This window comes from Astatotilapia calliptera, chromosome 17, assembly GCF_900246225.1.
Source record: "Astatotilapia calliptera chromosome 17, fAstCal1.2, whole genome shotgun sequence".
Taxonomy (NCBI): domain Eukaryota; kingdom Metazoa; phylum Chordata; class Actinopteri; order Cichliformes; family Cichlidae; genus Astatotilapia; species Astatotilapia calliptera.
The window spans coordinates 3,968,492-3,983,307 of NC_039318.1; the positions used below are offsets into that span (position 1 = coordinate 3,968,492).

Below are 14,816 nucleotides of genomic sequence, written 5' to 3' on the forward strand. Positions count from 1 at the left end.
CACTCAGTCTCCAGATCATTCAATCAGTCAGAGGCCCCACAGTGACAGCTTCACTGTATTCAGCTCATTTACTCCTTAATGTGATTCAGCATGTCTGCTGCTGCTTCATCAGCTCACTGACAGCAAAAGGAAATATTTGACTTTAAATGTATCTAAGTGAGAAGGCAGCATTGAAGTGAATTCATGTTCACGTTTTGTTAAAAGGTGTTAGTCCCAGCTTTTAGTCAGCCCAATAATACCAGAAAACATACGGCATGTTTTCTTCTTTTTGGGATTCAGCCCTAGGAATTTCCCTCACAGGACACAAAGTTCCTGCTGGGAGTCCAAGAAAAATGCTGATTTGTCCTTCTTACTATAACCACTGCCTGTGACGCTTCTGTCTTGTGGGTGATTTAATGTCACTGAAAAAGATCGTTGAAAAAACATCAGATTCACATAAATAGAGAAACCAAAAGTGAGAGGAAAATAACCCAGGTGTGAAACGAGGAATATCACATGTAGAGAATAACTAAATTTAACAGGAGCATGACAGAGAAAAAGCTGGAAACGTGTAGTGCACAGACACGAGGAGAAAGAAAAGGCGACAGGATGTTGAAAAGAGAACGTGAGGAAAGGCCGAGGAGCACTGAACACAGCACAAAGCGACGGTGAAGTTTTCCCGCTCACCGCGTGTCCCGCAGAGGGCGCTGTTGCCCGCGCGTGCACACACAGGCGCTTGGAGCTGGATGACGGGAGGGGGCGTTTGCTTCATCAGCCCTGTTTAGGGCTTCAGAGACCCTCAGTGATTCATCATTGCCGGATTTTCTGCTTCAGATCCCGAAACTCCGAGAAACGAGACGCTGCTCTGTTTGTTCACGAACCCATCCATCCGCCCATCATCCATCCATCCATCCATCCATCCATCAGCGTGTTTGTAGCCTCAGCAGAGAAGATGGATCTTCTGTGTGTCCGCAGGCTCTTTGTTCAGCTCATCTCAGGTAAATGTCCTTCCTTCTGATAAATCTGGCTGTTATATGATGTCTTTTACACGTAGAGAGATTTTTTGGGGTGGGGGTTATTGTAACCTCTGAATTTTCATTTGAGATTTCGTTCGTCATTTTCTCGTTTTTTCATCAGCTTTTGTGCATGTGGTTAGTATAGCGCAAATAAAGAATAAAAAGTAGAAACATGCGTAATATATGAGGAAAATTCGAAAACTCACATTAAAAGCCACATTCAACTTCATGAAAATATGAAATGTTTCATTTCCTTTGCAATTTACAGTAAACTCTTTTATGTTTTGGTGTAACTCAATCAAAACAAACAAAAAAACAAACCTACTAAAAAAACAAAAACCAAAAAACCCCAACATTTGGAAACCGGAGTGACAACATAAAAATGCCAGAAACTCCAAATCCTCTAATGGCCACTCGTGGATGGTTCTAAAAGTGGGTCAGTCTCAGGTTAAAACGTGCAGCTTCACAGAATTAAAAAGTGTCTTTCCAGTATGGTACAAATTAAGCTGTTCCCCTTCATAACAACTGCACTGATAGTGGGGGCAGGCCGTGGCTGCTTAGACTGACACCTGGCCACCTCAGTTCTTCTATTTCCACGTACTGAATTTGGGCTCTCCTTTTTATTGACTATTTTGTAATTTTTATCTCACAATCCATTAAATATTCCAAAATGTACCACAGAAACGATGGAGAGGTCCAGCACAGTTTACAAGGCGAGGCTGCAATCAAAGCAACTACACCCGTAATTTAAGTCTCGCCAGTATCCAAATGAATGAGTTCTAAAAACATGAGCTATCATAAAGTTTTTATGAAGGTGGAAGCTCAACAGAAACCAAAACTGTTTATTTGTACCAAACTGTAAATGTGCTTCTAATGTTGTAAACGTGGACATTTGAACATGGAAGCACAGATGAACTATAGTTTTTGTCTCTTCTACACTGGCTAAATTGTTTAGTCCCACAGGTTATTGCTTGGTAGACACACAAGAACATCAGGTGCTGATACATTTCCATCCACGTGGATAACCTTCCTTTTCTCTTAAAATTCTTGACAAAGTAGTTGTTGAACAGATAACTGAACGTCTGCAGAGGAATGGTTTATTTGAAGTGTTTCAGAGCTCATCACAGAAACAGCTTTAGTGAAGGTTACAAATGATCTTCTGATGGCCTCTCACAGTGGACTCACCTCTGTGCTTGTCCTGCTAGACCTCAGTGCAGCGTTCGATACTGTTGACCATAATATTTTATTACAGCGATTAGAGCATGCTGTAGGTGTAGTCATTTACATGAACAAATTGTAGTCTAAAAGACTCCAATTTGTTCATGTAAATGGAGAGTCCTCTTCACACACTGAGGTTAATTACGGAGTTCCACAGGGTTCTGTGCCAGGACCAGTTTTGTTATACATGCTTCCTTTAGGCAGTATCATTAGAGAGCATAGCAATAACATTTTCACTGCTATGCAGATGACACTCAACTTTATCTGTCATTTTTGACCAGGACATGTCCTTCAATGCACATATTAATCAAATATGTATGACTGCTTTTTTCCATTTGCACAACATCTCTAAAATTAGAAACATCCTGTCTCAGAGTGATGCTGAAAAACTAGTTTGTGAATTTATTACTTTTAGCTGGAACTACTGTAATTCCTTATTATCGGAATGTTTTAAAACTCCCTGAAGAGCTTTCAGTTGATCCAAAATGCTGCAACAAGAGCACTGACAGGGACTAGAAAGAGAGAGCATATTTCTCCTGTATTGGCTTCCCTTCATTGGCTTCCTGTTAAATCCAGAATCAAATTTAAAGTCCTGCTCCTCACGTACAAGGTCTTAAATAATCAGGCCTCATCTTATCTTAATGACCTTATAGTACCATATCACCACATTAGAGCACTTTGTTCTCACACTGCAGGCTTACTTGTGGTTCCCAGAGTAAATTAAAAGTAGAATGGGAGGCAGAGCCTTCAGATTTCAGGCCCCCCTTCTGTGGAACCAACTCCCAGTTTTGATTCGGGAGACAGGCCCTCACTCTACTTTTAAGATTAGTCTTAAGAATTCTGGTGATTCTGAATCCTCCCTTAGTTATGATGCAATGGGTCTAGGCTTGCTGGGGGCTTCCCATGATATTTCTTCTTCGGTCACCTTTTTTCACTCAGTGTGTTTATACACCATTTTACATTTAATCATTAGTTATTAAAAGTCTCTGGCTCTCTTACAATGTCTTTTGTCCTCTCTTCCTCCCCACAAGTCGTCTAATTATTGAGTCCCCCCCCCTTTTTGTATTATTGCAGCATCTTTACTTTACAATATAAAGCACCTTGAGGCAACTGTTATTGTGATTTGGCGCTATATATTCATCAGCCTCATTCATACATCATCTGTATTTGAGGCAAAGTTTACCTGAGGTTCAACTCAAGGTTAACAAACTAACTTTTCACTAAACCTGTTTTCTGGAACCTGGCCCAGCGATGTTGTTGCTTTGTATAATTTTTGTTGTTTCCGTCCACAGCTGTGCTCCTGATGTCATCGAAGTACATTTTGGCTCTACGGGTGGACATAACTCCTGAAACCGCTCTGTTCGGTCTGGGTGAGCGTCAGCAGCTGGTCTGCTTGTTTCAGGGCTGTACCACAACGCCAAGTGTTTCCTGGTCCATTCTGGGGGACCGGCCTCTGAGCGGGTCCATCAGCACCAACCAAACTTGTTCTGTGTTGACCTTTGAGCGTGTAAAGATGGAGCATGATGAAGCGATACTGTGTACGGTCAGCTGCAATGGAGACAGGAAACAAGCGAAACGCTCGGTGCAGGTTTACTGTGAGTTACCACTGAAATGCAGCATACATTTGAAACGTTATGTTATATATTTTGTTATTGCTCTATTTAAAACAACACGAGTTTAGTGCACTTTTGTAATTTTGCCTCTGTACACATAAAGTAGATTTTAAATCTAAGATCAAGATGAGATCGAAGTGCAGAGTGTGATTAGGAATCACAGGAATGTGGATGAAAACCTTTTGCTGAGAAACAGAGGTCTAAGAACCTTGCATCACCAAATACTGTTTCCTCCTCTAATATCCTACGCCTTCATCTTTCATAACCACGTTTACTTTATTTTAAAACACTTGCTGTCACTTTAGGATAATTTTTCAAAGTGCAGGGTAATCCATTAGATTACTTCTGACCCTCCCAAGGCTCACATCACAGAGGAAGACGAAGAAGTTTGACCTTGTGATACGTAGTTAGATTTGTGAAAGGGTCCATTCTAATCCAAACCGCGATCCTTTCCACACTATACCGAGCCGTTTTGGTTACCAAAATCAAGCGAAAAGGTGAACAAATCTTGGCTTTTAAGTCCTGCAAAAGACTTTAGGGGCTTTCATTCTCTCCCAGAAATATGCTTTTCTAGTGCATCACTTTAATTCTACTACAGCAAACAAAAATCCACTGTAGCAAGTACAATGTAATCCGCCTCACTCTGAATCATTGTGGACACCAGAATCAGCCTAATCAGTCACCAGCTGGCTGTCTGTGTCGGGGCCCCTGTCTGTCAAAGTGGCGTTACCTTCATGCCTCACCAGCATCCACGCAGAGAAGTTAGCATTAAAAAAACTGTGTGCTTATGAATTATCCAGACACAAAACCCACATTGGAACCAAACCTAAGGTGCTACAAGTAGAATTGCACCGTTTTTATTTACTATTAGACTGTTGTTGTTATAAGAATTAATGCCTGCCCTCTGTGTCTCTGCTGTTCTAGCCTTCCCGTCGGACCCTGTCATCACAGGCCAGGATAATGTCAAACTGGGGGTAAAGTCCACCCTGACCTGCAAGGCATTTAACATATATCCTGATGAGGAGGTGAACATCACTTGGCACAGTGGGAACACTATCCTGCAGACCACAGTGCAAGATGGTGAATCCGGGGCAGTCCAGTCTGACTACAACTTCACAGCTGAAAACATGGATCAGGGAAGAAATATCACCTGTAGGGTCACACTGAAGCTGAAGGACCTGCCAGATAACAAGAAGACCAGAGAAAGCGCAGTGCCAATAAATGTCTTATGTGAGTCTGGGTTTGGTTCTGAGTCCTCACGTCTGAGTCTTGTTGTCCGTGTCCTCATAAACCCGACTTCTCTGTCTCCAGATGCTCCTGTCGTGAAGAAGTTGGAGTCTAAGGAAGTTATGGCCGGCTCTCCGCTCACTCTCACCTGTTTGGCAGAGGGAAATCCTGAGCCGACCATCACCTGGAGTTTCAGAACAGCAGATGGCCGAACTCTGCAACGCGGTCAAGGCGGTCAGCTCAACTTCACAGCGGTGGAAGTGTCTGAGGCTGGACGGTACGAGTGTGATGCGCGAAACACGGAAGGAACCCACAGTAGCGCCGTGGACGTCACGGTTCACAGTGAGTGATGGTCCTGTTTCACTCTTAGTATGTGCACTTCCTTTAGTTTCAATGAGTCAGTTGTATCCCTTGTGTCTCCCTAACAGGTCCACCCACTAACACCTCCCTCTCTGTAATTCCGGGTGAGGAGGTGGTGGAGGGTCAGCAGGTAACTTTTGTCTGTAGCTCAGAGGGTGCTCCACTCCCCAGACTGGTGCTGAGCAGGAATGGGACAGAGCTTCAAAGCGTTGACAGAGCGTCCACGGTAATCTTCAACCTGTCTTCCGCCCTGCTCGAACACTCTGACGTCTACCAGTGTGATGCCTCTAATCTGTACGGATCCCAGCTGGCCTCCAGCTCCATCACTGTCAGAGGTAGTCTTTCCTCCAGTTTGTATCTTACAAGGTGATCTCAGAAAAACTCTCAAATTTTAATATGAAATGAAATTAATGAAAGTACCTCATGTGAAGGTACTCCTAAATGACCATCATGTGTTGTGATGGACGTCTCTAATCCCATTTCCTGATCCTTCAACCTGCTGTGAATATTCTTCCTCAGATGTCACACCAGATTATTGCAGACATAAAGCATCATAGATGTCACAATATCTATCTCGCAATACAATTGATATAGTCATCAATTTCATTTGTAATTTTTCAGGTGCAGGTCAAGTGTCTCGTTCCTCCAACATGAGGGTGTAGTAGTAGGAACAGTAATGAGAAGTGTTACATTTCTTATCAAAACATTTCTTGAGTTTGATCTCATAGCCCTGCAGCCACAGAGAAAGGAACCTCTGTAGTAAAGTGGAGGCTTAGCTATAATTATTGATTAAGCTACAATGGACCAGACCCAGTTTAACCACTTTGCAGATTAGTTTGGATCCATGTTTAAAGTGAGAGAAAAACTATTCAAGTTAATGGTGTGAGGGTAAAAAAAAAGCCTCTCCTGTAAAAGAGCCTTCACAGACAAGATTAGAATAACTGCTTTCAGTGTGAACATGCAGGATCAGTAAGATGTCTGTGTTCCTCCAGCTCACCCTCTACAGGTTGAGGCGAGTCCTCAGGTCTCTGCAGCGAGAGGTTCAGCTCTGAGTCTGAGCTGCAAGGCCTCCGGCTGTCTGCACACCCCCATCCTCCTCACCTGGTTGAGGAAAGACCAGAACCAGACTGTCCTCCAGACAACCTGGCCGCAGGACGGACTCTCTGTGCTCCATCTGCAGGACCTGGATCTCCAGGATCAGGGTGAATACAGCTGTCAGGCTCAGTGCGAGACCGTCAACAGGAGCAGAAACATTCAAGTCCATGTCTATTGTGAGTCTGACACACCTGATAGCAGTTATAGTCCCGCACTGCCACTTTATTTGGTTTCAAATCACACCTATTAAACCTATTAAGTAGATTTTCATGTTCATTTGAAGAATCCTCTCAAACCATTTAGAGATTGCAGTAGGTGTCGAGTGGAGAGTGGACCCAAATGAAGACACCAGAGACAGAACTAAGCTTAAACTAAAAGCGAGCCTTTATTGATGGCTGAAAAACTGAGCAACAAACAAATGAGACACAACAACTAACCTAACAAAACCTCAACTGGGAAAAGCAACTAAAACCTGAATTCATGACTCTGAAAACAGGATGAACTGGGAACCTAAGGCATGAAACATGAACAGGGACATGAAAACGTCAACCAGGAACACTTAAACATGAAATACCTGACTTGACGCTTGCCACACAGACAACCCGACGAGGAACAATACACACAATATGTACACGGAGGGTAACGAGGGAACCGCAACTGGAGGGAGACACAGTTGGACCTAATCTGACATAACGAGACAAAGGGGAAGCAAAGCTAGATAAACCGAACAGAGGACAAGGACTATCAAAAAGAAACAGGAACACTGACAGACTCATGACACGCAAGCTTGACATGGTGACTGGGAAGACGAGACAAACTAACCACAGGAGGCGATCAGACGCTGAGGGGAGGAAGATCTAGATACTAAGCAGAAGCCAGAGGATCTAATAAGAACACTAAAGCACAGGCAAACTAAACATAAACCCCTCAGAGAATCTAATGTAATTTAGAATATCCTATTGCACAGTCCAAAAACATAAACACCGGGTCACTGACAGTAGGAATTGTACTGCAAAATATATGATAAAGACTCTTTAATAATTGTTAATTATCAGATTAACAATGAGAGGAAAAGAGGAAGTTAGAGGAATTTAAAGATAAACGAAAAGGATTTGTTGTTGTTTTTGGGTGTTTTTTTTTTACACTGTTTAGTGTCTGACTTGTGTCCTCATATTTTAAGAGTTTTATGTACTAAAAACTTGAAGCGAAACCTTTACAAGTAAAGCAGAACAGCACAAGCAGGAAAGAACTTCTAAAACACAAGATAATGCGATGTTTGTCAGTTTTATTCCCAGCAGTCTCACACAACAGGAGTCAGACATTCAATAATCTCAGAGGTGCAATCAAAAGATGAACTGCTCATAACAGACATGAGGCTTAGTAATGTTTGCACAGATGTCCTGACGCCGAGCTGCTCATCAGTGTGGGGGTAGAGCTGCACACCACTGCTTTCACTGGTTTGGCGATAAAGAGCAGACCATGCCCCGACAAACATCGCCGTTTTCATGACTGATCAGTTAACCTAGATCAGGCTTTCTAGATTTTTCTCCAAAGTCAGTGTGTTTTTATAAAACAAATAACTGTGTTTCACCGGATCACATCAGAGCTAAAAAGCAGCTCCAAGAGAAACTGCAGTGACTAACAATTACTAACACGCTCGTGATCTGAGAGCCACAAACAGAGGCTCATTTTAAAAGGTTTGTTGACCGTCAGATCTGAGCTGAAGAAGATGAACTCCAACGCTGTCAGGAAATGACAACATGGGGGGAAAGAAGCCAAACACTCGCCCATGCACTCATCTTTACCCCCCTACCACTTCAACAAAGACTGAAAACATGCAAAATCCTCCCACACAGAAAGGAGGCGAGGACTCAGTGTTTCTGACAGTTACATCCACACTTGGAATATCTGTTAGAGTGCATGACCTCGTTACAGCACTGGACAAGAAGCAGGAAAATGACCATAACTTAACCATCCTCATCAAGTTGCTGAAAGTCTTCCAAGTCACTTAAGGTTGCTCAGCTCTCCATTCACGGACTTTTACATTCTAGTTGTTAAACTTGCTTTTCAATGACAAAGATTTTAGAGATGCAGTTGTTTGTTGCATGCCTCGTGTGTTCCAAATATTTTCATACTTTGTTACTAGGTTTTTAAAGTCAGAGTTCTTACTTTGATCTCGGAAATCTGGAAAAGAAATTTCCATAGTTGCAGTTTGTTCGTCTTCCATAGTTTAGAGTCCAGTGGTTGTTGTATTTTCAGAGTTTACAGTGTTCCCTGCTTTTGCAGGTGTTGAAAACGATTCAGTGGAACCAAAATTGTTTTTGAGAATCATAAAAGGACTCATTTAGGTTTCAGAAGTTCATTTAAAGAGGTTTTTGAGGTCTTTCAGGGGAATCTAGTATTCTTTAAAGAGTTTTTAAAGCTTTGAGATTTCAGTGATCCCATTTCAAAGGTTTTAAATGGGATCTGTGAGTTTATAGGATATTAAGGACGTTTGGTGCTTTGTTAGGCCTGAAGAGCTCTTGATGAGGTGAATGAGGAGGTTTTAGATGAACATATTTTATTGGTTGAAATTGTATTAGATTAGCAGTCCAATTTTCTTTAACAGTTTCTTTAAAAAGCCGTGCATATATTGAAGGAAAGGGTCTCGCTAGGATTCAGGGTCCTTGAATCTGCTGGAATCAGTACTGACATTTTGCAGGTCTTTTTCGTGGTCTTAGAGTTCTGTGGTGGGGGGCTGTTTTGAATCTAAAAATTTCAGATCATGAATCCCAACTATGATTCACCGCTTTAAATTCCAAAATATCAGAAAAGCCTAAAAAACTTTACTTTTGATGTCTGTTGACTTTGATGAAAAATGTTTCTTATGTATAATTAGCCATCAATTGATGTTTAAATCTTTGGAAGCCGATTCTTATTGGCGCAATTTATATATTTTCACACTCCTGAATCATCATTAGCTACTTACTTCTCTCTCTCTCTCGCTCCAGCGTTTCCATTTGATCCCGTACTGGAGAATCCTGGCCCTGTCCTGCTGGGGGAAGAAGCAGTCTTCCGCTGTGATGTCATTAATGTATTCTGGGCTAATCAGCTGAGGATTCAGTGGCTTTTGGGAAACAAAACGGTGGCGGAAAAGTCGTTCAGTTTCTCCAGTGTTTTACAGAACGTCTCTTTTAGTCTCCATCACCGGGTTGACGAGGATCATCAGGTGCTGACCTGCAGCGCAGACCTACTGCAAGAAGGCGGAGACTTGTGGAGGTCCAAGAGGACCAGCATCCATCTGCAGGTCCACTGTAAGTGTTTGTTTTTATGTTTTTTCTGCAGCTCTCATTTTTTTCAGATCCAGCTTTATTAAACTCCTGATCTAATTCTTTTTCAGATCCTCCGAGGAATACATCACTGCTAATTAGGCCAGACGAGGAGCTGGTGGAGGGTCGTCACGTGACCTTTAGCTGTCTCTCAGATGGAGCTCCGGCCCCAGCACTGGTGCTGAGCAGAAACGGGATGGAGCTTCAAAGAATCAAACCAGCCACCTCATCACCACTGACCTTCACCTTCTCCCCCATCCTCCTGGAACACTCTGACCTTTACCGGTGTGAAGCATCCAACAAGTATGGATCTGAAGTGGCTTCTCACTCCATCACTGTCAAAGGTCAGATCATTAATAATAATTATAACGGGCTTCTTTTTGTTTTTTTCTCTGACAGTTGTAATCAGAAGCCAGAGACAGAAATAAACTTCCGGCATTACAGTGGAGTCATTAGTTCAGAACTTTAGCTGCCAGGCTCAGTGCCGCCATGCATTCAAGAATGAAAACTCAGTATAAGTTAAAGCGTTTTGCTGCTGTGGTTTTCCTAAGAGGGCCATCAAGTGAAAGAGGTTGAAATACATTGAATAATGCAAAAGTGAATCTTATGAAAGCAGACATTCTGATCATTTCTTTACCAAACATTCAAAACTTCTCTGTCTGCTCTTGCGTCAGAGCTGATCCAGGTTGTGACAGGCATAAAAATAGATTTATGTCCGTGGGCCTTCTAAACCCAACTGGTTAAAAATAACCATATTTATAGAAAAGGCCCCATGAGCTGTAAGTGAAACAGTGAGGAGTAGATGACCTACTAAATGATGAAACGCAAAGAAGCAAAACGTGAAAGAATGTTTAGTATCAAACTGGCACTGTTTGTTTTTCCTGTGGCAGGGCTCTCCGCTATCAGGTGATGATGTGTTGGTTAGAGGTGTGACAGAAGGTCAGCAGGTTCGGCTGAGCTGCTTTCACACGCTTTTCACGTTCACTGTATGACCCTCTTTCCACTGAGATTCAGGTTACACGTCCTTATGTTAAAAGAGGACGGGGTTAGTTTAAACAGATATGAGGCAATTGTTGTTGTGATTTGATGCTAAATAAATAAAATTGAATTGAAAATTGAATTGGTCAAACTATGACTGAAGTGTTTCTGGAAAATCAACAGAGAATGAACTTGCAGCGACGTCTACAGAATGCACTGTAAAATCAGCAAAATACACTGTAAACCAGATGAATAAACTATAAGAACCAGCAACACAGTGTAGCCCAAGTGTACTGTGGTTTATGCTCAAAGCATGATTTTACTACATTAAAGATAGTACTGTATCTATAGCTATAGATGCTGAGTTGCATGGGGATTTGAGGTAGATAGTATTCTTAGAGTTTATAGGATAAAGTGCATTATGAGTATATGGATATCAGTTGCTTGTGGTCTAAAGTGCTTTGATTGGACAGTAAGACTGGGAAAGTACTATGCAAATGTACCTTGCTATAGCTGGATGTGCATCTTACCAAGGATGTTGCTACAGTTAGTTACAAACCACAAAATCAAAAAGTACAGTCAGTACAGCGATGTTATTAGTAATTTGTAAACTGTAATATATATTGTATGAACACAATATATTAGTTAGAACAAAGCTAAACTCCCCAAAATGACAAGTTTCTCAGTTGGGTCTTTTCACATTTCCTGCAAAAGTAGTTGTACAACAACAACAACAACAACAACAACAAAAAGGAAGATCTAATTTTAATCTGTTTTCTTATCCAGCTCCTCCGAGGAACACCACAGTCCACATCCTGCCGTCTACAGTGGTCCAGGAGGGGCAAAATGTCACTGTCTGCTACCAAACCATCAGTTTCCCACCGTCAGCTGTGATTCTCAAGAAAATGACCAATGGCACAGAGCTATATTCTACTAATGGAACTTTCCTACTGGTCAATCTCACAGCCAAAGACTCGGGGTTATACCAGGTCAACGTGACCAATGACCTTGGGTACCAAGTCAAAATCTTCAGCATCAGTGTCAGAGGTCAGTAAAATTAGTTTGGATTTTATTATTCCCTTTAAGTTAAAATGCTCAAGTTTGATTTGAACATATGTTACCCACAGCAGTTCTGTAAACAGTTTCACAAAACTGCCCTATTTTCTTGTGCAGAGAGAAGTACCAAGCTTCCACCCAGTTTCAGCGTCATCATCATCCCAGCTGTCTGCATCGCCACGGTTCTAGCAGCTTCCGCTCTGTTCCTCGACTACGTGAGGAGATCCAGGAAGAAAGGCTTTTATCAACTGCCCCAGTCTGCTCCACCTTCAGCCTGAGGCCAACCCTGGCCTAAAAGGCCCCTGGTTCATGCAGCTACCAAGTGTGTAGCGTCAACACATCTGAATCTATGGCTGTCAGATTTTTTTTTTAAATGTGACTACCATGTGCATGTGGCTGCTGCAGGACAATATCTCAGTATGACCGATGACTTTTATTTCAACACGTGCTTTGTGCTTTTAAACACACGGCTTTGATATTCATAGGTGTGACCATGTTGTCCCAGCAATAAGCGGCTAACAAATGACATAATGATTTTCAGTATCCAGGAACATGTGGCTATATTGTCTTTCCGTGTGGTTAACACGTTCCATCACATGGCTACACGTCACATGTAACTGCCAACTCTGCAGATGCGTTTTACAGTTCATGGCCCAATCACATCCCATTGTATGGCTACTGCTTTGTGACATGTGGTTATGTAACATGTGAATTAGACATGCTGATGTGTGGCCACCACTTCTAATAAGGCGTTGTGTGCTAACCATCTCCAATTATGTGGTTACCCCATCTTGACCTATAGCTAGCATTTCCTAAAATGTGACTACTACCTCTTAACGTTTAACTACCACTTCTCACAATCCCAACATAGTATAAGCCTCCCAATACAACCTCATATCCCAACAGGAATTGCCATACAGTTATCTTCCATTTGCCAAAAGCAGGCGTGTATCACGGCATGTGATAATATCAAACCCTATCCTATCCTGTCGTATCCTGTCACATCTTATCCTTGGTTATTGTGACATGGGAATTCTACCTCCTGATATACAGTTTAAATATTTCAACATGTGGCTTGCTATCTGTTCACATATGAAGCTAATTTTGTCCAACATGTGACAAAACTACCCAGAAACCTCTCCCAAGTTCATGGCTGCCAAATTTTAAAATGTGGCTGTTCTCCCAGCAAGTTACCAACATCCATGGCACTAATCAACATGTGACTACAAGAGTCCAGCTTGAAAAATAAACACTACCTATGGCTCAATAATCTTATATGCAATAATGTTCACTGTCAGCTTTCAGCAGCATTTTATTCTCTTATCAGGGTCAGCTGAGTTAGTGACTTTTCAGTGACTGTGAACATTCCTCTCAGTGAGAGCTACTCAGCTTAGAGATTTGTGGAAAGCAAAGATGTTGCTCAACTTGTTAACGGAGACTTTCTGGCTGACACCATATGGCTGAACTCTTCCAGAAAGTCTTCAGTCTCCTCCGAACTCTCGCCGTGGTACTGCTGCACACTTGGTGTGATGTGGAATTATCTGCAGAGTTATTAGAGATGATATGTAAATATGTGTACAGTTTCTTTTTGCTTGCTTTCAATAAAGATATTTATGTCTTTATTTATTATCACAGGCTTTTTGAAATTTCAGTGTGCAGGATTTCCCCGGGAATTCCCTGTAAGTGGCGAGCTTTCGCTTTTATTTCTGTTAGATTCGGTGTTTACTGGAATCCTTGGCATTGACTCAGCTATTACCATGGTGACGGCTGAGCTGCATTTCAGTCATTTCAGCTCGCCAGCCTTTAAACCCAAAATTAAATAAACACTGTCTTTTTTTCTCTTTCCTTACTGCTCATTCACAAGAAAGATCTGGCCAAGAAAGAAATTCTCACCAAACTCCCCACACACAAACTACAAAGCAACTAAAGACAGATATAAAACCACAACAACAACAAAGAAAACAACCAAAAAAAGGCAGACTGACCTGAAGACACAGAAAACTACTGCCAAAAATAAATACTGCATAAATATAAAAAAAGAAGCTTTATAATACATTCTTCTAGTCTGTGAGTGTTTCTCCTATATGCAACCTTAGCCTTGTTTCTCATAATCCATCTTTGGACTCAAGTCCTAAAGGTGTCATAAAAGCCCAGAGACTTAGTGCCCAGTGAAAATCTACTGATTGTTGTTGAAAAGGTCTAAACCAAGAAAACTACAAAACCACATTAAAAGCCCTGTTTTTATCAGGAAGCAGCAGGATGTGCCTAATCATGGAAGGGTCCAACAAACTGGAAGGATAAATTAAAAGAGGTCTGTGGGCTTTTGTTTTCAGTGTGAAGCTAACTGGGTCCCCGTTGTCATAGAAACAGGAAGGTTTCAGAAGCGAGGTGTGAAGAGGGGAGTCAGTATGGATCAGACCAAGTATCTGGACCAGTTTCGAGTCAGACTCTGTAACAGTCTGTGCTTCTCTAGTTCTATTTACCATTTTAAGGAGCCGTCAACATCATTGCATAGATCTCTATGATAAACGGACCTTTGGAAGGCTGACCTATTACAGTTTCCATACTGTGAGGGCTTTGAGAAGACATTGAAGGCGTGAAAAAAACCCCACTTCAGTGGATGATGAGAGTCAGACCTTAAATACTGATCCGTATGCAGACTCTCTGATAATAATGCCATCTCTTTAGCTTTCAACATGCTGCTCTCAAACAAACAGGTGAATTAACAACACGGACTAATATGCAACTGCAGAAACAAGCCAGGTGGTGAAAACTGAAGCTTAAGAAATAAGAAAACAGAGAAAACAGCTACAGCTAACAGAAGTGCACTTTGCTCAGTAAAGGTACACCACACATACAAAATAAATAAGATACTATTCAAAATACTATCTAAAATACAATTTTCACTTAATAGCAAATATCTTCACCACCACTGCAACAAAACTTATGACATTGGTTACGTGTAC

The 14,816-nt window shown here is 41.7% G+C and overlaps 1 protein-coding gene across 1 annotated transcript; it reads left to right on the forward strand.

Annotated features, from left to right (window-relative positions):
• Window positions 1–698: 698 nt before the first annotated feature.
• On the forward strand, window positions 699–13,472 carry vcam1b (vascular cell adhesion molecule 1b). The gene is made up of 10 exons (XM_026146207.1): window positions 699–977; window positions 3,506–3,808; window positions 4,751–5,056; window positions 5,138–5,395; window positions 5,482–5,748; window positions 6,406–6,684; window positions 9,499–9,801; window positions 9,888–10,160; window positions 11,581–11,841; window positions 11,968–13,472. The coding sequence occupies exons 1-10, from the start codon at window positions 932–934 to the stop codon at window positions 12,126–12,128; spliced, it is 2,457 nt and encodes an 818-aa protein (XP_026001992.1). The 5' UTR covers window positions 699–931; the 3' UTR covers window positions 12,129–13,472.
• Window positions 13,473–14,816: the final 1,344 nt, after the last annotated feature.

Bases quoted from the DNA above. Each gene is read 5' to 3' on its own strand.
- vcam1b (XM_026146207.1), top strand. From the start codon at position 932: ATGGATCTTCTGTGTGTCCGCAGGCTCTTTGTTCAGCTCATCTCAG. The intron at 5,057-5,137 runs GTGAGTCTGGGT...CTCTGTCTCCAG, and splicing joins AGTGCCAATAAATGTCTTAT to ATGCTCCTGTCGTGAAGAAG. The intron at 5,749-6,405 runs GTAGTCTTTCCT...GTGTTCCTCCAG, and splicing joins CAGCTCCATCACTGTCAGAG to CTCACCCTCTACAGGTTGAG.